Source organism: Xenopus laevis, chromosome 5S (genome assembly GCF_017654675.1).
Source record: "Xenopus laevis strain J_2021 chromosome 5S, Xenopus_laevis_v10.1, whole genome shotgun sequence".
Lineage (NCBI taxonomy): Eukaryota > Metazoa > Chordata > Amphibia > Anura > Pipidae > Xenopus > Xenopus laevis.
In genome coordinates, this window is record NC_054380.1 from 6,827,488 (window position 1) to 6,853,125 (window position 25,638).

A 25,638-nucleotide genomic window follows, 5' to 3' on the forward strand; every position below is an offset into this window, starting at 1 on the left:
GGGTTAATTGGTGACCAGGAGGTTAAAAAAGAACACCTGTGTTCCATTCCTCAGCGAGCGGTCTTCTTCCTTCTTTTCCGGCAACGGCTTCTTCATTCGTTTCCCACAAGGGCTTCTTCGTTCTACAAAGAATTGTACCCTCTCTATGCAACTGTACCAGTTTTTTGCAGCACTGTATAAAGGAGGGTGGGGTGGTGGGAACATTCTTTGATAGAACATCATTTAAAGCAGGGACTACCTAGGGGTATTGGAGGGTAATTGCATTCACTTATTTAATGAGCATCCGAGGATAAGGAAGAACAGAGAATCAGTTCTGTACCTTGGTAAGTGCTGGGGGGGGAACTGGATTCACTTCCCCTTCTTGACCATAGGAAAGAGAGCAGCACAAATACAGAGAAACAAAACACTACATCTGGGTACATCTTGCTGTTCCAGGAGCCTCAACATAGAAAGGTGCCTGGGTAAGAGTCCTGTGCGGAACCAATTCCTAAGACCCGAACCCGCAGGCCGCGACCCGAACCGCAACCCGCATATTTACCCACTTTGATCTGCTACCCGACCAGGATCCACAAGTGCCTTATTCGCAACCCGACCCCCAACCCGCCGACCGCCATAGAACAGGAAGTGATGTTGCTGCAAACCGGAAGTGACATCATCAAAAGTAGGCAGGGACAGAAACAAGTTTTGTAAAACTTTAAAAGGAGTAAAATATAGAAAATATTACATAAAATAAGAAATTTAGATGAGACCCACAACCCAACCCGTGACCCGCAGACCCGCATCTATAACCGCACCTGAAAATCCTCCCCTCATTCCACAGGGTGCCTGCTTTTTTGGGGGTAACCCATGGGTGCCCGACGAAGGATTCTAGCCTGGGTCACTATCCCATAAGTGTGCTAAGGGATAAAATCCATTTTAAAAACGTGTATTTGTGAGTCAGAACCCAGTGATATATAAACTCTATACAAATAAAGTGATGAACTTGGGTCTCCTTGCACAACCATGTCCCTGAGAGACTCCCAGGAATACAGCAAGATAGCCAGAGATACAGTGAGACACCAAAAGATACAGTGAGACAGCCAGGGATGCAGTGAGACTCCAGGGAAACAGCGAGACAGCCAGGGATGCAGTAAGACACCAAAGGATACAGTGGCACAGCCAGCGATACAGTGAGACACCAAAGGATACAGTGAGACAGCCAGGGATGCAGTGAGACACCAGGGAAACAGGAAGACACCAAAGGATACAGGAAGACAGTCAGGGATACAGTGAGACATTAGAGATACAGTGAGAACGCCAAAGATACAGCAAGAGAGCCAGGGATACAATGAGACAACAAAAGATACAGTGAGACATCCAGGGATGCCATGAGATGGCCAGGGATACAATGAGACACCCAAAGATACAGTGAGACAGCCAGGGATGCAGTGAGACATCAGGGATGCTGCGCTCCTGTGCATCTTTCAAGGTCAAGCTGGATGCTGGGGCAGTAATAGAAGCAGAGCGAACATCTTACCTCCTCCTTCTCTTTCTCCTCCTCTTCCTCCCTCCCCCTCCTCTCTCCCATCTTCCCCATCTTCCCTGGGAATCTGCTCCTTCCTCCGTCTCCTGCAGAACATCCTTCCCTCTTCTCCCTATTTTCCCTGCTCCCTCTTCCCTTCCTCTCCTGCCCTGTTCCACCGCTCCATCTGTGCTGTGTGTGTGTGTGTGTGCTTGGCCTTCCATTGTGTATGTTCACTGTGTATCATAGCCTTGTGTGTCTGTGTGTCACAGCATTGTGTGTCTGTGGGTGCTCCTGTGTGTGTATGTGTGTGTATCAATAATGTGTGAGAGACAGCAGTGTAGTAGTGTACACTGTATGTGTGAGAGAGTGTGTGCAGCCTGCATCTAACAACAGTGTGTGTGTATGACCTGTATAAAGAACCCAAACATTATGTGTGTTTATGTGTGACTGTTACATTCCACTGTGTGGATTGTGTTAGTGATACCGTGTGTCAGTGGCTGTGTATTTGCAGCCTTAGTGAACTTTGTATGCAACATCACAATTTGATACAAGGAAAAGCAGCTGGTGGGATTGTGCCCCAGTGCACTTGATAACAATGCTTGTGACAATGTGTGTCAGAGTGTGTAAGTTGTGCGGCTAGGCCTCAGTGTATCTACACTATTACTGTGTGTTTGCCTTTGTTTATGTGGAGCTACCCAGTGCAAGGGCGGTTGTGTTTGTTTTGTCTCTGCCTGTGAATGTGAGTGACCCATTCTGCAACATCACACTGGCATATCAGCATTCCCACACCTTCCCATATACACATACACACAATTGCACTGCCTCTGTTCCACTCTGGGGCTATTCCTCCCATTACTCCTCTCCCAGACTTCATGTTGGATTGGAGTGCAATGACTGACAGAGCAGGCCTTGGATTTGGGGTGGCACGTTGCTACAGACTGGGGAATGACTCCCCCAATTAATCCCCTGTTGTACTGGATTGTTGAGAGATTCCACTTCCCTGTTTGTGGCTCATCGCTTGGCCATGTCCCCCCCTGCATCAGCGGCAAGTGAAAGCAGCACAGGATCAGTACCGCAGGAGGAACCCGATGCTCTGCGAGAACTGGTGAGTGACTGGGCATCGGGACAATATCTGCATCTCTTCTCTGTAATGGAGGGTTATTTATCCCCTGTTTTATATAGTTTCTCTATAACCTACACACACAAACACAGCTATCTGTCTCTATAACCTACACAAATACAGCTATCTATCTCTATAATCTACACAAACACAGCTATCTATCTCTATAATCTACACAAACACAGGTATCTGTCTCTATAATCTACACACACAAACACTGCTATCTGTCTCTATAACCTACACAAACACAGCTATCTGTCTCTATAACCTACACAAACACAGCTATCTGTCTCTATAATTTACACAAACACAGGTATCTGTCTCTATAACCTACACAAACACAGCTATATGTCTCTATAACCTTCACAAACACAACTATCTATCTCTATAACCTACACAAACACAGCTATCTGTCTCTATAATCTACACAAACACAGCTATCTGTCTCTATAACCTACACAAATACAGCTATCTATCTCTATAATCTACACAAACACAGCTATCTATCTCTATAATCTATACGAACACAGGTATCTGTCTCTATAATCTACACACACAAACACTGCTATCTGTCTCTATAACCTACACAAACACAGCTATCTGTCTCTATAACCTACACAAACACAACTATCTATCTCTATAACCTACACAAGCACAGCTATCTGTCTCTATAATCTACACAAACACAGGTATCTGTCTCTATAACCTACACAAACACAGCTATATGTCTCTATAACCTTCACAAACACAACTATCTATCTCTATAACCTACACAAACACAGCTATTTGCTCTATGACCTACACACACACACCTGTCTCTATAACCCACACAAACACATATGTCTCTATAACCCCCTATCTGTCTTTATATCCTACACAAACACACCTGTCTGTCTCTATATCCTACAAAAATACACCTGTCTCTATAACATACACACACACCTATCCGTCTCTATACCCTACACAAACACACGTCTCTATAACATACACACACCTACTATATCTGCCTTTATGACCTACACACACCTGTCTCTGTAACTCTGCCACACACCTATCTGTCTCTATACCCCACACAAACACACCTGTCTCTATAACATACACATACACCTATCTATCTCTATGACCTACACTCACATCACTATGACCCACACTCAAATAAACACCTGTCTCGATGACCTACACACACACACCGGTCTAACAAGCCTACTGGACATTGAAATTGGACTAGACTATTGGTCACTGTCAATGGGCTACTAGTCCAGTATCCATCAGTGTCACTGTGTGTTTGTACATATGTGTTGATGTCATGTAGGCTTTTGCATTTTGAAACCTACTCAGGCTTAAGGGCAGTAGCCGACAGGAAGATTTGTTGCCCACAATTATTTATGCATGACTGTGGTGACAAATCTCCCAAAAATTCCTGTCCATTGGAAATAACTGAAATTGACAGCGGTAACACCTACATATCACAAAGTTGACTTCATTTATTTCCAATGGAGAGTAGGGTTGCCACCTTTTGGCTCAGTTGAATCCGGGCAGGGGGCGGGACTGTGATGCTGCAGGAGGAGACGGGACTATGGGGATTGGCTGATCACCACATTAATCATAGGGAATCCTAATTTAGAATAATGGGCAGGCAGTTTTTCCCCAGGCAGCCCTTTAAAAAAATGGGATGTCCGGGTCAAAACTGGACAGGTGCCAACTATAATGGAGAGGTATTGTCAGCCCTTAAGGTCATCACTTATTTTTTTGCCTTATGCTTTTGGGGTGTATATTTATAAATCTAGCGCATTATCAGAAGATTGCTACATCTCACAAAGCTTCTACAACTGCATAATACTAAAAGTATTTAATAGGATACCCTGTGGAGGTCACTTGCTCCCATATTGTGCCCTGAAGCTACATCTGATACTTAAGAACCCATTTGCCAATACTAAACCTAAAATAGCTTGCTTTGTGGTTGTATCCCTTTGATATGTGTGATAGATACCTTACATGACGAATCTAGAATATATCTGCTCCTTAGGAGAATGGACTGTTCCTGCTGAATTATAATATTTCTTTGTACTTGTATCCTGATAACAAAAAAACATACACACAGCATAAAACATAATCATATCATATGCAAATCCTTTTTTTTAAAGTTTTTATTTTGCAGTTTTTATAACCCAACAAAAGAAACCATACATACAGAAAAAAACAACAAAACAAGACATTAACCCTTGCCAGTGGAGCCATCAATTTACATACACTTTCATATTCAAATCCTTAAAACAAGGTAATCCCAATATTTATGCTTTATACACTTTGGGGGGGGGGGTCTTGGGGAATTGTCTAAAGAGGTCCTTGAGCATTTTCTGGACAGTCCTTTAAGGACAGAGACGCATGAAAGTAGCTATTTCCCAGAAATCTCTCTTCTGGGAGACTGATGATGTGGCGGGGCAGGTTAATGAAATCAAGGGCAGGGCTATGACATGGCAATTGAACAATTCTCAGGGAATCCTGCCAGGTTTTCCTAATTTGGACCTCACTTCCAACATTTCCTGGGCTGGCCGGGATAATAGCAGCATACTAATACAAGCCAATGTATGTGGAGCTGGGGATGTGCTTGCCAGCCTCCAATCCATATGCCCTGCATCCGAAATCCCTCTCCAGCATTGAACCAAAAAAGGACTGTGGGTGGGTTGGATTCTATGATTCTCTCTGGATAGATTGACCTTACTGTTGTTCTAGATGCCAGAACTACTCTAAATCCCTTCCACATCCCTAAACTTGGCCCAAAACTCATCCAACTCCTGGTATCTCATGAAGCTGATGGTGAAATCTTTAATTGTCTCCCCTGGTAACTTGTGGGGTGCAACCACCTAAGGCAAGATTCTTACTTTGCCTTATGGAAGCAGCACCATTGGCAGTAGATTTCATTGAGTGAGAAGTATCCAAGATCCAAGTATCCAAGATCTTCTCAATCATCATGTTCCTTTCAGGCAACTATCTGTCCTACTGCAATCTCACCACACTCCTATGCCTCCCATTGGGGGGTAGATCCCCCCCACACAGTGGCATAACGAATTGATGCACCCCCATCCTGCAAAAAAATCTTTGGATGGGCCTGGCATACTGCAAGGAACACATCACGCCAACCCATCCTTGTGCATTTGGGGTCTGCTTCCTCTATAGTTACACCACTGCCCCCACACACATTTACAGATGCACCAACAGATTTTGTCTTCTCCCCATTTTAACCAGACGGAACCTCAGGCACCCACTAATATCCTTCACACTACAGTCATGCACACTAACACCACAGGAAACATCGCCATTTGGAATTGCTAAACTACAAAAACCCACTTTAGAGTCTTTTGTTTTCTGCTGACTAGCAGCTGTAGTAGCTGCTTGGCCTCCTTCTTTCTTAGTAGACTTTTGGGCATATCCATCTGCATCTCCTGTTGCCCAATGATTGCACCTTTACCGTGACAATTTAATTCCATGTTGTTCCACCATCACTGCCAGTTTTGTCTTGCTCTACTGTGGGGATTGGGAGTTGCTATGAGACTTCCCCAACACCATCAGGGGTTGCTTGCTGCTCTGCACTGTTATTGCAGCAATATGGAGGACAGCTTTCCTTTCCATCTATCAACTGCTCTGCATTTCTTACAGCAGGTAGATTTACTGCATCCACATTTGTATTGACTTTTTGTGCTTATTCAGCCAATGTAGCAGGTGCTGACTGTATTACATGTTCTCATCCACTGCTCCCAGAGATGATGCAGGCTGATATTGGGATTCACATAGAGGTTCCCAGAGTTATCAGCCTCCTCATAACAGGACAACTCAGTGACCACTTTGTTTTTTGAGTGATGCCCTGTAATACTACTCCTGGCTCCATATTCTGGAATTTCTCTGCATAATCAAACTGTCATAATTCCTCTACATAAAAACTCCAGTCCCAGCTCCAGTGTATGCAGCTTGTCATATAGGGAACCAATTTCCACCTTTCTCTTTGGTTTTACTGAAATCCTGGGTCACTCACTGTATATCAAGGAATTATGCTCTGAACACTTCACTTGGGGCCCCTCAGAAACACTTTTTTTTTGTAGAAGCACCCAAAGGCCAAGATAACATTGCTGAGGTCTGGGACTTTCCTGAATTAGCATCCTTAGATGCACCACTCCTGCCAGTGCTGCAATTGGTCTTGACTGAGCTTAACAAGTACTCATAAACTGCTTGTACCACCCAGCAGCACTACACTTTTCATGTGAGTACCAGTGGTCTATTCCTGCTGAATAATGCTTAGTACAGGGGTAGGGTTACCACCTCACCTCTTTAATACCAGCTACATATTGAATCCACATCCTGCAATGCTAATAAGCAATTAATTTAGATGCATGCACATAAATCAGTTCAGTTTGCACCCCTATGGTCTGTGACAGCAGTGCATACAAATATCATGGATTTTCTTCTCACATATAATTAGTACTTAAACCCAATAGTTAGGTGAATGACTGCACACAAATCAAGCCTGATGGCATGATAATGACCTGTAAATAATGTTTTAAGAGAATCACATATACACCATCTTTGTTGCAGGTGGGGAGCTTGCCCCTTTTATTGTGACCACCTGTGCGTCAACATTTCGGGGGGATTAACCCTGCCTTTGTCAGGATACAAACACTTGTGCTACCAACATCTTTAAAGCATATGGGATACATGATGGGACATTCAGTAAGATTCGTAGTTGCGCCAGGCGTAACTTCGCCGCACTTCGCCGCACTTCGCCAGGCGTAGTTTCGCCAGCGCTCCGCAAATTCACTAAAATCCGAAGTTGCGTACAGGGGTAGCGTAAGGTTGCAAAGTTACAATGGAGGTATATGTAGCATCACTACACAAGCCTGGGAAACCTTCAAAACAGCAAATAAAATTTTTATTTTGCCCTACACATATGCCCACTGTGTAGTTAAGGTGCCATGAGTTAGGAAATGTAGGGGGGAAGGAGGGGAGCCCCAAAAAAAATTTCGATCTTTTTCAGCCTATCACCCATAATATAGAAAAAATGCCAGCGTTTTTTGGGACTTAGAAAAAATTTTAACTTTTTTTGAAGAAATCCCTATCTACTCTATTGCGCTTCGCCTGGTCTGAGGTGGCGAAGGAAGTCTAGCGTAAAAGGTAGCGTTCAGTACAATGTGCGCGTTAGTGAATTTGCGTAGTTACGTCCGTTGCGAAAATTCGCCAGGCGTAAGGGTGCGAAGTAACACTAGCGAAGTTACGCCAGCGTCCGTTAGTAAATTTGCGAAGTAACGAAAATGCCCAACGCTAGCGAATTCACGCTAGCGTTAGGCGCTTCGGCGCTTAGTGAATTTGCCCCATAGTGTCCCACCCAATTTCCCACAATCCACAGAAGTTCAGTGCATTCCCAAAGTGAGGCTTGACACGCATAGTCCACATATTAGTATAAAGTCCAGAGTCCAATTTCACATCCAAAATAACCACAGTTACATAATGTCCCTTTTAAGCCAACTTGGTTAATTCATATTTCAAGCAAACTTGGTTGATAATTATTGTAAAAAATAAATCAATTGCACTACTTACAACCAGCGAGATGTTAACCATTACCTCTATCTTTTCATTATTCCCACTGGCAAAGATTATCTGTGAAAAGGAAACAAAGTGTCAGTGACAACATAAAATATCTATTTACAAAAAACAAGTCAAGCTAAAATTTTCAGTTAGACCCTTGGATTGTACCGTTTCCAGTTTCCACATCCAGAACGCATGACAAGGTGTATGGAAAACTGTTCATTGAAAACCCCACTCTTTCCATACAGAAGAGGTAAAAGTATAGGTGATCAGTTTACTAGAACAGATGTGAGATTTGAAAAACCTAGAAAACCGGTATCCGAGAAGGTGGGTACCTTTCCCTCAGATAACTTTAATTATTTGTGTATCAACTTATTTTCCCATGTATCAACCAAATCAAGAAACATGAAAACCTCCTCGGTGCTATTGAATGATTGTTTATTTTTCCTATTCTCCATTAATCTTATTGTTCTATAGAACACGGGACAAAGGACGGCTCAAGTGAAACACTGACAGATGGTGAATCTAATCCGGTTGCACCAGAACCGTTTTCCATCATCTGGGCACATCTGCACATGTATAGGGCTAAGACATAAGCATATCCACTGGCGCTTGTTATTTACTCACAAACATTTATATTGGGCAGAAGCACACAGGAGATTCATGTCAGACTTTGTGGCTTAAACTTTATCTGAGGTGAACAGAATTTTGTTGGGGTGCTGTAAAGGTGGCCATACATGGGCCGATAAAAGCTGCTGACAGACCGTGTATGGGGCCCCCTGACGGGCTTCACCGACCGAGATCTGGCCGAAAGTCAGCCAGATCTCGATCGGATGGGACAGAAAATCCCGTCGGATCGCGGCCGCATCTATTCGTTGATGCGGTCCCGCGATCCGACCGCCCATTAAGGCACCGTTAGGATTCGATCGTTGGGCCCACGATCGGATCAGCCCGATATTGCCCACCTGAAGGTGGGCATATCGGAGGGAGATCCGCTCGTTTGGCGACATTGCCAAACGAGCGGATCTCTCAGTGTATGGGCACCTTAACACCTGCTCAGATGTGTGGTTCCTTGGTTTCACACAGTCACGTGTGTCAATCAATGCATTATTTTGGACTTTATCTTGTGAGATGCAATGCCATGCAATGTCTGATTTGCAGAGTGAGATCTGTCTGCACTTCTACTATATGGCTGCATGCTGTGGATGTTTAATATGCATGTAGGATCCTCAAATCAATACCCTATGGGACGTTACCTGCACCCAGACATACCACCTTCCTGTTCTTGATTTGACAGAGATTAAGTGCCCCCTTCAACCTTTTCCCCCATCCCCATTGACCTGGTAAATATCAGTCCTGTGACTCCTGTCAATAATATACGGGGAGAACTTTAGACTAAAATACACAGTCACATCGGGGGGCTCTGAGACTCAACAGTACCATTCCCTTCCTGTTCTCCTTGTTAATAACACCTAGGCACCTAACCCAGTATGACCTAGTTGGGGTGCACAGTATAACCAAGAGGGATGTCCACTATAAATCAGTTGGCATGCCCAGTATAACCCAGTTTGTCAGATACAGAGCACCATGTCTCACTCATGAAACAGGCTCTCTGAATATGATGATCTACAATCCTGGGCATCAGTGTCGGACTGGGACACCAGGGGCCCACCCAAAAACCTTAGACCAGGGGCCCACTCTCAGTACTAATATTCTTCATCTCCTCAATCAACCTCTATTCTCCTAGTCTGTTTTCTTTATACTATAATCAATTATTCCATCTATTTAGCCTCTTTGTTCTCATAGAAATAGGGAATGGGCATGAAATACACCAAAAGTTTAGCAGTATGAGGACCCACTGACACCTGGGCCCACCGGGAGTTTTCCTGGTATCCCGGTGGGCCAGTCCAACACTGCTGGGTATTACTGTATCATCCCTGGTAATTGAATAATCCCAGCTGTCCCAGGGATTATGGGCAAACCCTGTTAGACAAGCGTAATTAAAAGCCAAACAGCTGTTTTAGGATTTTAGCTTTTATGGTGTTTTAATTAGTGGATCCCACCTTTGGGCCCAGTAGTTCATTGTTTTAATCCAGTACATTTACACTTCTGCCAGAGCAGAGTTTGCCTTTGCCCAAATTATATTTACATTACATATCATACCCCAGAGATACAACATATTTTGCTTGCTACAGTTCTATTATCAGTTTTCTTCAGACTATAACTGATAATCCTTGGGGCCCCATTACTTGCAGGATCACCCTGTGAATGTGTCACAACAGGTACCCAGAGACCCTTTATCTAAAAACAATACAGGAGCTACAAAGGGTTCTACTCAGCCCCAATAAGAAATAAAGCAGAGCTCCTGCCATCTGCCAGTTACCCCAGTGCCCAGTGCCATTCCCAAGGTCTCTTTAGAGCAGATATAGGGGCAATGGGACACTTGCCCTGAATATTCCATTCTGCTTGTAGATCCTTAATTTAATAACGGGGAAGAAAATTGCTATTAATGCCTGGCTCCAGACCAGCATATTAGAATAGACCAGCATACTAGTGGGTTCAGATACTGTTTTGGCTTTCCAGGAATGTGAGGGCCAGAGGGACACCAGTTGCACATGTCCTGGGCCAGAACCACACGGTGCAGACCAGATATTCAGTCATAAATAAAAGCCCACACCCCCTACCATTCTTCCCCCAGTAGCAGCCTTGATTAAAGGAGACATATAGCAAAGCTAAAAACCCATCTCAATATTGTAGACAATATTGATTAATATATGGTTTGATTTTTTCCTTATCTTGAAAAAGGCCCCATTATTGGAGTTCCCTATTCATCTGTTATGGTTCTTGTCTGTGTTTCATATAAAGGATGGGAGTGTTCACAACAGAAACATATTAGGAGGCAACAGCCAATCACAGCCCTGCAGTCACACAAGCAAGGACAGGCTTCAGTTCCCTATCAGGACAGCCGAGATGCTGATTTTGCAGAAATTTCAATAAAGTAACCTGAAAACCACTTTTTAAAATATTTTCTTTAAGCCTTTTCCTCCCATTATGCTTAGTGCTTGCTTATTGTTGAGGTGAGTGTTAGCCCAATGTTTTTAATGTATCTAAAACCTTATTATAGGGAAACCCCTAGGGGGCCCAGCTGGAAGGCCACTTAGATTTAGGGTGAGTGATTATTTGTGTCCTGGGTAACCCTGTATAATACCAGGGTCACTGTTACCCCAATGTTTTTACAGCATATAGCCTTTTTATGAATGTTTATTTGTACCCTGGGTACCCCTGGAACTATAGCAGGGTGACTGTTACCCCAATGTTTCTATATATCTGTAACCTTGTTATGAGCTAAGGGGGCCAAACCTGAAAGCCAGTTAGGGGGAGATTTGGGGTGAGTGCTTATTTGTGCCCTGGGTACCCCTGGAACTATAGCAGGGTGACTGTTACCCCAATGTTTCTATATTTCTGTAACCTTGAGCTTAGGGGACCCAGCCTGAAGGCCAGTTAGGGGGAGATTTGGGTACTCCTGGAACTATAGCAGGGTGACTGTAATGTTTCCATGTATCTATAACCTTGTTACCGGTCAGTGAGGAATCACTGACCCAAATGACTATAAGGTTTTGTCATGAGACAAAGTAGGTTGGAATCTCTGAGGCAGAGCTATCCATCTCAGTATTGCTGAGCCTGGGCTGGATATAAGAACTTCTTTATAAAAGATGGTTAGTGATTCAAGGGTTTGTCTGTTGACCAATACCCTATTCTTCTCATTGTTGATTTGGTGCAGCTGTGAAGAAAATCTTGTGATTTGTAGGTATAATAACATTGTAGTGTAGAAATTAAGAAGCAAATGAGTTTTATGGGTCTATGGGGGATGAAGTGACATAAAACCCAGATTTATGTTGTGTAGAAATATGAAACCTGGTGCCCGTAAATATCCATCAGGCCAAAGGTTGCCATAAATCTCTGTTGCTATGGGCTCTTAGGGGTTATTAAGTAGTGATGTCAAGGCCAGGTGAGATCTTTCATTGATCATTTGGGGATGAAATCTATGGAACTTGCAGACCTGGCTATTTCATGGCATTTTTATCCTTGGTTGCTGCTAAGCATTGTTCAGTTAAATATGTGGAACTTATAGATGGAATTCTGCAGTAGAAGATTATAAATGGAATATTTACTGGATGGTTTTAAAAGATATGGTAAAAAAAAATCTTTATACTTGAAGTAATTTAATTTGCAGATTTGCAGAATCCAATCCGGGCCCGATTTAGAGCAGAAATCTGATTATGATTCATATAAATCACGCGGAAACTCAGTTAGTGGCTTTTTTTAAGGAAATTTGAGAAAAGCTTTTAATCTCAGTTCTGATATGTCCCTAGGAAATCTGCCGGATATTGTACAGGAGAATTAGCAGGGCTATATACACTCAGTCCATAACATGGCAACAGATGGGAGTTCATTTACATTCAATATGGCTGGTGCATTTTGTATAAAAACATGCCAATTTACACACTACAGTGCAGTATTGTATTGGCTGAGACTAAATTGTGGGGCAGGGAAGTACTTTGCATGCTGCCTTCAAAACTACACCGGGGCCACGGGGGAAGGGACACAAACACAAATCGCTTCTTCTTCGGGCAACTAATCTCTGGCTAGAATCGAAATTGCCGGCGAGATGTTTCCTCGTGAGTCAACTTCGGGCGACTTTGGAAAACGAAGCTCTCCAAGTGCCATCCCGCCAGTGATTTAGATTCTAGAGGGTGGGAAGGCAGTTTGAGGAGATTAGTTGCCGAAGAAGAAGCAATTTGTCGCTGGGCAACTAATCTTCTGAAATAGCAGCATGCGCCCTTGTCCTTAATGTCTTCCAATGAATTGAATGGATAATCCTTAAATTTTGTTTGAAATTAAATAATAAGATTATAACGGAAGCCTCTGCAGACTTCTGCCGATCAGGAGAGGAATGGATCAGATGGCATGTCTGTCCCTCACTAACCTACTCCATAGATATGTGGTTGATTTTCACCCAAGCAGTTTGTTAGGAGGGCCCCATAAACGTATAAGTAAGCTGCCATCTTGGTCTGAAGAGACTGAAGCAAGAGTTTGCAATAACCTATGTTAGCAGGTTAAGGCCTTGGTGTTGTCTCCTGGGTTTATGTGTATGAATGAACTTATCTCTGTTTTGTTTCTCTTTACAGCAAAGGCCAGTCAAGCAGTCACTCAGAAAGTCTCTGTGCCGGGAGTCCCACTGGAAATGTTTCCTGCTCTCCTTGCTCATCTATGGCTGCATGGGAGCGATGATCTGGTGCCACGTTACCAAGGTCACTCGTCTGACCTTTGACAGCGCATACAAGGGCAACTCTATGATGTACCATGATAGCCCTTGCTCCAACGGATATGTCTACATCCCACTGGCGTTCCTTATGATGCTGTACGTGGTGTACCTGGTGGAATGTTGGCACTGCTACACAGGGAATGAGATGCAGTATAAGGTGGACCTGGAAAGTGTGCAGGAACGTGTGCAGAGAATGCAACAGGCCACTCCATGCATCTGGTGGAAGGCCATCAGTTATCATTACGTGCGCAGGACACGCCAAGTGACGAGGTATCGTAATGGAGATGCTTACACCACCACCCAAGTGTACCATGAGCGGGTCAATACCCACGTGGCAGAGTCTGAGTTTGATTATTCCAACTGTGGGGTCAAGGACGCCTCCAAGGATCTCACTGACCTGGACAGTTACCCTGTCACCCGGCTGAGGTTTACCAAGTGCTTTAGCTTCGCCAATGTTGAATCAGAGAACACATACTTGACCCAACGAGCTCGATTCTTCACTGAGAACGAGGGGCTGGATGACTACATGGAGGCTCGAGAGGGCATGCATCTAAAAAATTTGGATTTTAAGGAATACATGGTTGCATTTTCTGACCCAGATAATCTTCCATGGTATGTGTCGCACTATGTTTTCTGGGCAGCGGCCCTCCTCACTTTTTCTTGGCCCTTGAGAGTACTGAATGAATACCGCACTTCACACGTACACTACCATGTAGAAAAACTCTTTGGCTTTGACTACACACCAGTAACATCCTCTGAGGAGAGGACGCTATGCCAGAGGATGCCACGAGTGAACACCATTGATAGCACTGAGTTAGAGTGGCATATTCGGTCCAACCAACAGTTGGTGCCCAGCTATTCTGAAGCTGTTTTGATGGATCTAGTAGGCATCTCAACAAGCTACACTGCTTGCCAGTACACACGGGGCTACCGTCAGAACTGTGATAGGTGCCACCGAACCATCAGTAGTTCTTCCATCTTCTCTCGCAGTGCTTTGAGCATCTGTAATGCCACTCCTAGAATCCCCTTCAGCAGTAGTCGATTCTCCCTTGGGCGGCTGTATGGGTCACGCCGTAGTTGCCTGTGGCAAAGTCATAGTGAGAGCTTAAATGAGCAAGGTGGCGCCACAGAGCAGACACGGCTCTCCAGTCAGGTTACAGTAGAAGAAGAAGAACCCCCACCCTACCAGGATGCCCTCTACTTCCCTATCCTTATTGTCCATCGTAACGAGGGCTGCCGAAACCATGATCATCGGCGTCTCCATCGCAATGGGTCCTGTGTGGAGACATCACTGTGAAACCCATTGGGAGAGTAATGGTTTTTACTGGGGATTTTCACATCAAGAAACAAGAAAGCATGGCCTATCCTAAGACTCAAGTCTTTGCTAATCCCAGAGCAGAGGGAGCAGCAGAACCTCAGATCCTTGTGTTTTGGAAGAGGTGGATTGTTTGGCCATGGCCCTTTAACAGACAAGTTGTCCAAAGAGCTTCTGAATGTGCATTGCTTATTCACTAAAAAACAAGTGATCTGCAGAACTTGTAAAGAGTTGTAGAATACGGCACCTCCAGCTGGTACAATCAATGGTAGTCAGTATGAGGGGGCAGTTACACTATTTGGGAATAAAGCAAAAATCAGCATGACTATAGGATGTGCCTGATACATATTCTCAATTAAAGGAGGTGTCCAGTTTTTGTCACACCCTGAACATCTTTAATCCAATGTGGACTCTACACTTTGATCAGGGATGATCAGTACAAACAGGCTGATCTGCTAAGGATATTCACTATCAAATAATATGACAATAGTTGATGCAAATGGCTATGGCAGCAGTAGAATTCGCCGCCATTCACATATCATTTCCTCATGCTGTGTTTCTGGATTAAATAGGGGAAGGATTGCTTTATGAAGGAGCAACGTATCTCCTCTGTTTCATACTTACACAGCAGTGTGTGTGCAGCAGCCATTAATAATGGATGTGCCAATGACCGCTGACATTTGCTAATAGCAATCCATTAGAGATGGAGAAGAGCTGATAATGATAAAACATGAACGAGAGGGGGGTGACAGGGAGAACTCTTAACCCCCTCGACTCCTTGTGTGATATCAGAACCATATACTTACCTTCATGTGACATGAGCCACGGAACATGCACAAGTCAATCAGCTTCATGGGAGGCCTTTTTATATGGAACGTTTGGGAAAAGAGAAGGGCCAATCGGATCGCTTGATTGTTCTCAGAGTATGAATGAGCCTTTTTGGTCATTCTGTGCAGAATGTTAAGAGATTGTATATACACAGATTTACACATGAGAAGAAAGTGTTACACATGAGTGTCGCCTTATAGTATCCTCTGAATTAGTGTTTCACGCACCCCTCTGTGCTGTAGTTTGTGAGTAGCAGCCAGTGGACCATCAGGGTCAGTAAGTCGAGGGGTCACATAGGAGATACACGCATGTTCATGTTCACACTTTTAATCTTGTCAAATGTTACACTCCTTTGCTCATCAGCTGAATGCATGTTTTTCCTTTGGGTACTTATTCACTACTACATGCCGCCATGTCCCCAGTTAATATGTCTCAGCCAGCCTGGGGGTAGGGGGGAGAGTAATAGCGGGCCTGGTGGGGTCGTAATTGTGTACAAAAGAGACCATTTTAGTAGGGATGCACAGAATCCAGGATTCAGTTCGGGATTCGGCCAGGATTCTGCCTTTTTGAGCAAGATTCGGATTCGGCCGAATCCTTGTGCCTGGCCAACCCGAATCCTAATTTGCATATGTAAATTAGGGGTGAATAAGATAATCACAAAAGAAGAATTTTTCCCACTTTTACCTTTCCTGCCTCTAATTTGCATATGCAAATTAGGATTCGGTTCGGTATTCGGCCGAATCTTTCACCAAAAATTCGGGTTATTCGGTCGAATCCCAAATAGTGGATTCGGTGCAATCCCTACTTTTTAGCAAAGGTTTTGGGGATGGGAGGACACCAAAATGATTTTGCTGTAGGGGCAGGGGGCATTACACCACTAGGGGGGAAGAAGGCATTACACTATTGGGGGGGAGTAGAGGCATTCTAACACTGGGGGAGTGACATTACAACATCTGGGGGCAGGGTGCATTACATCTCTGTCCAAGGAGAAGTACTTAGTAGTAATACACAAGAACATTATCAGTGGTGCCATTCAGACTGGCAGATAACTGCACTCCAAATGCTGCACGCCACTTCCATTTAGACATGACTTTGCACTGAGTCCTTTTTTTAATGGTTTAATGTTTCTTTATATCTGTAACCTTGTTATGAGCTAAGGGGGCCCAGCCTGAAGGCCAGTTAGTGGGAGATTTGGGGTGAGTGTTTATTTGTGCCATGGGTACCCCTGGAACTATAGCAGGGTGACTGTTACCCCAATGTTTCTATATATCTGTAACCTTGTTATGAGCTAATGGGGCCCAGTCTGAAGGTCAGTTAGGGGGAGATTTGGAGTTAATGCTTATTTGTGCCCTGGGTACCCCTGGAACTATAGCAGGGTGACTGTTACCCCAATGTTTCTATATATCTGTAACCTTGTTATGAGTTAAGGGGGCCCAGTCTGAAGGTCAGTTAGGGGGAGATTTGGGGTGAGTGCTTATTTGTACCCTGGGTACCCCTGGAACTATAGCAGGGTGACTGTTACCCCAATGTTTCTATATATCTGTAACCTTGTTATGAGCTAAGGGGCCCAGCCTCAAGGCCAGTTAGGGGGAGATTTGGGGTGAGTGTTTATTTGTGCCATGGGTACCCCTGGAACTATAGCAGGGTGACTGTTACACAATATATATATATATATATATATATATATATATATATATATATATATATATATATATATATATATATTATGTGTTTGTTTTAAAAGAATGACATTAATATACTATGCCAATACACTGGTAAAACTGGTGTATTTGCTTCAGAAACACAACTATAATTTATATTTATACAACAACAAGATAGACAGTAGATAACGTATAAGTATTACTTTAGTTTATATAAACAAGCTGCTTTGTAGCCATGGGGACAGTTATTGAAGCACAGGATACACAGTAGATAACAGATAAGCTCAATAGAATCATGTTGCACACTACAAAGTTTATCTGTTATCTGCTTTATATCCTGTGCCTTTTCTACTTTTTCCGCTTTGAAAGGTGCCTACACTACAGCTTGTTTTGTAAACTATAGTAGAGTTTCTACAGCAAACACACAATAGTTTTACCAATGCAGAGCACCAGTACATTTTATTTCATTAATTAAAAACAAAGTAAACTTTGGTGTTACTGTTCGTTTAAAACCAGTAGCTGGCAGTTGTGCAATTGATAGACTCACACAAAGCTGGGCCAGGCACCCTAGGCAACCTGGCCGGTCCCGGCGCGGTCTGGATGTGCACATGTGCAAATTACCGCTCAATTACGCAGGGCAATTTGCTGCACGTGCGGCTGCACGAATCAACATGCGCAGCAGCGTGAATACACTGGTCAGAAAGAACAGAGTCAGGGACCGGACATGGGGTAGGCAACAGAGAGGTACGTGCCTGGCACCCCCCCCCCCAGCTTTGTGTCCTAGGAACATGCCTACTCTGCCTAGTTCCAGCCCTGGACTCACACAAGCAAATCAAACACTTATCTCATGCAGTTGTGGGTAATTCTGAAAGAGTTTTCTCCCTGTAACTACTGAGAAAATGTTAGCTCTATATATATATATATATATATATATATATATATATATATATATATATATATATACAAATTGTGTGAATTTATCAATGTTTCTACTGAGACAACATAAGAAATCAGGAGGACTTCTTCATCCTCCCAAAAGTGTTATTCCATTACTGTTTGGTGCCCTCTTGTGGGCTAGAATAGGGAATTTGGTGCAAAGTGATTATTTATTTAATTATTTATTTATGCTTCATTCATGTAGTGCTGACATATTCCCCAGCGCTGTACAAAAATGATCAGTCCCTCCCCCAGTGAAACCTACAATCTGATGTCCCTATCACACTACCATCAGTCCCTGTCCCAGTGAGTTTACAATCTAAGATCCCTATCACATTCCCAGTCCCTGCCCCAGTGAATTTACAGTCTACAGTCTCTATCACATTCACACACAGTCACACACTAAGGTTCATTTCGGTATTTTCATGATTGAGGGAAGAAGGAACCTAATTAGTATTAGTGGTAATGGCGGAGCTCACCCCGTGTGTCCCGTCTTTCAGCCGACCGCTGCTCTTGCGATACGCCAGTCACTTCCAACCGGCTCCAACATACACACAGGAACTCGCTGCGGAGCGCTGATCGGAACAATCCAGGAGACAGGCTTAAAATTACATGGAACGGAGGGGTATGTGAGACTCGCATACCCCTCCGTTCCATGTAATTTTAAGCGTTGTAATAAAGCCGGATTGATATTACATTAGTCTGTCTCCTGGATTGTTCTGATCAGTGCTCCACAGCGAGTTCCGAAGAAGGAACCTAACCTGCCCTGGTAGTTGCAAGTGTTTCAGATGCATCTAGGGGTTCTGGGAAATCAGATATTGTGAAATATCTCAGAATAGAAAACTATTAACAGATGTAAATGAACAGCAGGTATAATGCATCCCTTCTGTATGTCAGTCACAGTGTATAATTATGTCCTTGCACTGATGCTAATATGTGACATAGAAGTTAAAGGTTTAACATCCTGAGTTACTAGAGTATGCCCAGTAGAAACCCTAAGTGATGTGGGTGCATATTACTGCCAGTAGGTGGCAGAAGACCATAAGAATATACATAATTGGATGGGATTTTTGGTAATTGCCAGTGGCTGTTGCTGAAACTAGAGCTGTCTTTTGGGGAGGGGGTGAGAAGACATGACTGTGAGTATATACAGTGTTCAGGCATGGTACAGGTGTGAGTATATACCATATGTAGGCATGGTACAGGTGTGAGTATATATAGGGGCCGATTCATCAAGCTCGAGTGAAGGATTCGAAGTAAAAAAACTTCGAATTTCGAAGTGTTTTTTGGGCTACTTCGACCATCGAATGGGCTACTTCGACCTTCGACTACGACTACGACTTCGAATCGAAGGATTCGAACTAAAAATCGTTCGACTATTCGACCATTCGATAGTCAAAGTACTGTCTCTTTAAAAAAAACTTCGACCCCCTAGTTCGGCAGATAAAAGCTACCGAAGTCAATGTTAGCCTATGGGGAAGGTCCCCATAGGCTTGCCTAAGTTTTTTTGATCGAAGGATATTCCGATATTCGAAGTCGAAGGATTTCAATTCCTAGTCGAATATCGAGGGTTAATTAACCCTCGATATTCGACCCTTGATGAATCGGCCCCATAGTGTACAGGCATGGTACAGGTGTGAGTATCTACAGTGTGCAGGCATGGAATAGTTGTGTACAACGTGCAGGCATGGTACAAGTGTGAGTATATACTGTGTGTAGGCATGGTACAGGTGTGAGTATATACAGTGTACAGGCATGGCACAGGTATGAGTATATACAGTGTGCAGGCATGGTATAGATGTGAGCATCTACAGTGTGCAGGCATGGAATAGGTGTGTACAGTGTGTAGGCATGGTACAGATGTGAGTATATACCTTGTGTAGACATGGTACAGGTGTGAGTATGGTACAGGTGTGAGTATATACAGTGTACAGGCATGGCACAGGTATGAGTATATACAGTGTGCAGGCATGGTATAGATGTGAGTATCTACAGTGTGCAGGCATGGTACAGATGTGAGTATATACCTTGTGTAGACATGGTACAGGTGTGAGTATCTACAGTGTGCAGGCATGGAATAGGTGCGTACAGTGTGTAGGCATAGTAGAGGTGTGAGTATATATAGTGTGTAGGCAAGGTAAAGGTGTGAGTATCTACAGTGTACAGGCATGGTACATGTGTGAGTATATACAGTGTGCAGGCATGGACCATACAGAACTGTCCTATAGATACATATAAATAAACACCTGAAGGAAGTGAATATTTTGCCCATTGGTGTAATTCGCTGTGGCGCCGACCCCAGACTAAAATAGTGAGCATTAGTGAGTTCCTTCAATCCAGAGTCCCAACCCGTCGCTCTCATACATGCGCCTGCATCTTCCCAGTTACATTGCTGCTCAAGACCCGCAAGGGTAAATAAACTTGCATAAATAAATAAATCCCAGTAAATTTTACAGAGATTTTTTTTATTGATTTTTCTTTACTGGAATCTGTAATACAGAGATATATATATAATTATATATATATACGTGTATATAGCTTCTATCACAATGTTGCCTTTTTGTTGCAATGTTGACGATTGTAAGATAATTCTGTGTAATAAACTCGCAGAAAATGTCACACTAGATTTGGACTCTCGTCTCTCTTAATATGACCACAAACTTTACAAAATGACATGAATTCTTAACTTGTCAGTAATTTCTGTGTCTAAAAGCCCCAAGGGTTAGAAACTCTCTACTCTGCCCTAAGTTCTCAGACCCTACAGCCAGGCCCGGACTGACAATCTGTGGGTTCTGGCAAATGCCAGAGGGGCTGCTGTAAGGTCCAATAGACATTCACTACTATTTAGTGGGCTGGTGGAGGACTAATTGGGCCTCTGTGTACTTGGAATGGCAGGGCCTAATTTGACTCCCAGTCCAGACCTGCCTACAGCTACTGCCCCTCTTGCTACAGCTCAATTCAGTCAGTTCTTAGAGGGGTATATTTATCAAAGAGTGAAGTTAATAGTGAAGTTCCGCCACTCTCCATTAATTTCTATGGGATTTTTATAGCCGTATTTATCAAAGGGTGAACTTTCACTTCACCCATTGATAAATACGCCATTCAAAATCCCATAGAAATAAATTGAGAGCTGCGGAATTTCACTCTAGTGGCGGAACTTCACTCTTTGATAAATTTCCCCCTAAATGAGATTTTTTAAGAGTCATGTCTTGTCTTCTCTCCATGGCGTCTTTTAGTGAGACCACTTCATCCACTGGTAGGGTGGTACGTCGGGCCACACTGGTTATGGCTGCATCAACCTTTGGGGAAGCTATTGAAGTCCTATTCCTTGAAAGGAGACATTTTTTTGATTATTCTAGAAAAATTCCCTTTTTTGTCAGGCATCTTCCATTCTTCCATGATGGCATCTTTAATTACCCTATGGACTGTGAATTTTTTCGCCTTTCTTGACCGCTGATTTAAACATCCTATCATGTTTGGGTGTGTCTTCCGTTTTGTCAAGTTCCAGGGAAGATCTCATAGCTTTAATGAGAGGTTCTAGGTAATCTAGATTAAACAAACAGTTGTTTTCTATCTGTTCTTCTTCTTCTGATAGAGACAATTCCCCTTTGGAAACACTTGAGTAGTAAGGGTTTCTGTGTGGTCTGATGCTAGTATCTGCCAAAGAGGAAGGAGACTTGTATTTATCATCAATGTTGAGTAAAACTCTCTCAGTGACTTGATTAACCATATCACTCATGGATTGCTGTATGGTGTGGTGTGCCGCTTCTAGGAGTCATTTGTCACATAGGGGTAAATTTATCAAAGAGTGAAGTTCCGCCACTAGAGTGAAATTCTGCAGCTCTCAATTCATTTCTATGGGATTTTGAAAGGCGTATTTATCAATGGGTGAAAGTGAAAGTTCACCCTTTGATAAATACGCCTATAAAAATCCCATCGAAATAAATGGAGAGTGGCGGAATTTCACTCTAGTGGTGGAACTTCACTATTAACTTCACTCTTTGATAAATATACCCCTTAGTGTGCGGTATAGCTAACCAAGCCTCAATAGCTATTAACATTTTAGCAAAAGCCAATCACATATGGATAGAAGAATTAGAATATGCTATCAAATCCGAAACAGACAGAAAGAAACTTGTCTAAATGGTTCAAGATGTTAAAACAGCCAATGAATTCACCATGGAGGCATCCATGGATTTGGTTAGATTCTCCGCAAAAGCCATGGGTCTCAGTGTAGCAGCATGTAGAGTCCTATGGCTGCGCCATTGGCATGCTGAACCCCAAAGCAAACATAACCTCTGCTCTCTCCCCTTTAAAGGGTCACTACTGTTCGGCGAGCGACTTGATAAAATCATGTCTAAAGCCTCTGCAGGTAAGTCAGATTTTCTCCCACAAAACAAAAGGGAGAAGAGGCCCTTTAGAAAAAATCCTCTGCAGGAGGCCAAACAGTATAGGCCAGTTAAGCCATTTGCCAGACAGCCCTGGAAGGCTGGGGACAAGGAAAAAGGGATTTCAAACAAGATAAGAAATCGGCATGAGAGTGCGCGAGCCCCTCTGTCTTGCCTTGGAGAAAGACTAAAGGACTTCAAGACAGTGTGGGCTCAAAACATAACAGATGTGTGGGTTCTGAAAATCCTAAGCGAGGGTTATGCTTTGGACCTGCACAAATATCCGACTTACCAGTTCATATCATCAGAAAAACCAAGATCACCAGAGGCTGCCTTAACCTTAAGGAGGATCCTTTTGGACCTCTTAGACATAGGGATCAACAGGCATACATTTTCATTCCAATTTCCATGATAGCAAAAACCATCAAGAAAATCCAAGAGGACAAAGCCCAGGCTATCTTCATAAAATACTGGTGGCTGAGGAGACCTTGGTTCCCTCTTGTCCCAAGAGGAGCCCTACAGACTCCCAGTAACTCCGAACCTGTTACACCAAGGATCACTCCTGCACCCAGACCCAGGATACTGGGCCCTGACTGCATGGAAATACAAAGGATAAGACTCAGGAAAGAAGGACTATCCGACGGGGTGATCAACACGCTGATAGCATCCAGAAAGATGTCTACCTCTTCCAAACACAGCAAAATCTGGAAAAAGTTTTCCAACTGGGGGTCTGAGAAGTTCGGATCCTCTTTTTCTATATCAGAGGTAGCTAACATATAATTCCTTCATTTGGGACTGGAGGAAAGTCTCAGTACCTCCACTCTGAAAGATCAGATATCTGCCATTTCCGCATACACTGACAAACAGTGGTCATCTTCTCCCCTGATTAAGAAAGGCCCTGAACAGGTAAAGTACACAGTCCCTCCTTGGGACTTCTCCCTAGTATTGGACGCATAAACAAAAGCTCCCTTTGAACCTTTAGAGGACATCCCTCTCACGACTACATGCTCTCTCATCCAGAGAAAACAAAGTCCAATTCCTCCATGATAAAGTTACCTAGTTATCCCTAGTGGCCACTAAATTTAACATGTCTCAAGACATAGTGCTAGCGTCTTTCTTTGATGATCCAAAGAACAAAGAAGAGAAAAGACTCCATAACCTAGATGTGGTGTGATGCTTAAAGCCAGAGTTGGGCTGGCCTGGCGGGACACCGGGAAAAAACTCGGTGGGCCCGACCCTCATGGGCCCCCAACGGGCCGACCTCCCTCTCCCAATACCAATCAATTTTAAAATTAAAAGTTTCTGACGCATGGCACCGGGCGTGCAAGCGCAGTGGTGCTCGGCACGACGGGTAGCGATGTCAGCACGTGTGCGCCCGGTTGCACTGCAATAGGAGGTGGTGAGGAGGGGAGGCAGGGGGGCTGGAGGGGAGGTGGCGGAGGGGGCCCTGGATGGCAGTCAGGGGGAGGGGGCCTGGACGGCAGTCTCGATGGGCACTGGGGTCCCAAGTCCAACCCTGCTTAAAGCTTTATCACCCAAAGGAATTAAGTTTCTGAAAATCTGAAAATCATCTTCTCCTCCTTTTTGGAGGTCATAGAAGAGGTATGGGGGGCCTCCAAAAAAGTGATCTCTTCTTGGATCAGAGAAGGCATCCAAATGGTCTACTCCTCTCAGACAGTACCTGGGCCGTCTTTAGTCAAAGCACATTCCACTAGAGGGATAGCGGCATCTTGGGCCCTCGATGCCCAAGTACCAGCTGACGACATCTGCAAAGCAGCTACGTGGAAAAACGTAGACACGTTTCCTAAACACTATTGCTTTGATGTTTACCGTAAAAACCTAGCTGGATTTGGGCACAGTGTCCTTACAGCTGCAATAAAAGAAAAGCAGCTACAATAAAAGTTTCTGAGTATTACCTCCCTATAAGTTCTCTCAAGAGACCTGTTTATCTAAATTGTTACAATTACTTATTTTCTTATCTCAAAATTGTTACAAAAGTATCTTAGTTGCGCCTGGTGGCTGTTCTGGGCTCTCTGCCAAAAGCCAATTGAGTTAGAAACTTTGTATCTTTTTCTGGATGTTCAGTGCAAAGAATGTCGGGACATTTCAGTACAAATGCGGGACCAGTGGCGGAACTACCGGGGGAGCAGGGGGTGCGAGCGGGCCAGGGCCCGCACCCCCTCAGGGCCCTCTGGCAGCCCGCGCTCCACTAAAATGCGAGTTGAAAAATTACGTACAGAGGGGGGCGGGGGCCTGGCTGCGCGTCTCACACCAGGGCTCGCCCCCCTCTAGTTACGTTACTGTGTGGGACTGAGGGTTGAGCTGTCAAAAGTGGGACTGTCCCGCTGAAAACGGGACATTTGGGAGGTATGTACGGTATATACTTGCCTTATTGCTCTCCAATGTACCCAGTGAATAAGAACAATTACCAAATATCTTCCCTTTACCGTGTACTGAAATGTAGTGTGGCCTGGTGTGGAGGTAGGATTGCCATCTAGCCAGTAATTCACCAGCTTGGGCCAGGGCCATTATTACAAATTTACCTGATATCATTGCCCTACCTCCCCGAATGCTGGTAGATTTTGGCCAAAAGGTAGCAACAATGGTGGATAGGCACCAAGTCTGGCTAATTCGCATCCACTCAGAGCTTCCACTACTATGATCACGGAGGCAGAGCATACAGACTAAAGACTGATGTATCCTGACCTTTAGTGCACATGGGTCTATTAAATAGTCACAGTAGTCAGGGCGGGAACTAGGGGTTAGAGTCCTGCGTGGAACCAATTTGTTAAATCCGAACCCGACCCCCAACCTGGACCCGCAACCCGCATACTTACCCGCTGGGACCTGCAATACGACTCGCAATTACCTTATACACAATCCGATCCGCGACCCGCTGACCTACAAGAAACAGGAAGTGCCGGAAAAGAAACAGGCGTGATCAGAAAAAAAGGAGTAAAACAGGAAGTGCTGTCATTGCAAACTG

General features: G+C 43.9%; 1 protein-coding gene across 1 annotated transcript; it reads left to right on the forward strand.

The window, feature by feature from the left end:
* The first annotated feature begins 1,546 nt into the window (after nucleotides 1–1,546).
* On the forward strand, nucleotides 1,547–16,236 carry LOC108717376 (transmembrane protein 151B). The gene is made up of 2 exons (XM_018264634.2): nucleotides 1,547–2,609; nucleotides 13,388–16,236. Exons 1-2 carry the CDS (start codon nucleotides 2,529–2,531, stop codon nucleotides 14,819–14,821), a joined length of 1,515 nt encoding a protein of 504 aa, XP_018120123.1. The 5' UTR covers nucleotides 1,547–2,528; the 3' UTR covers nucleotides 14,822–16,236.
* Nucleotides 16,237–25,638: the final 9,402 nt, after the last annotated feature.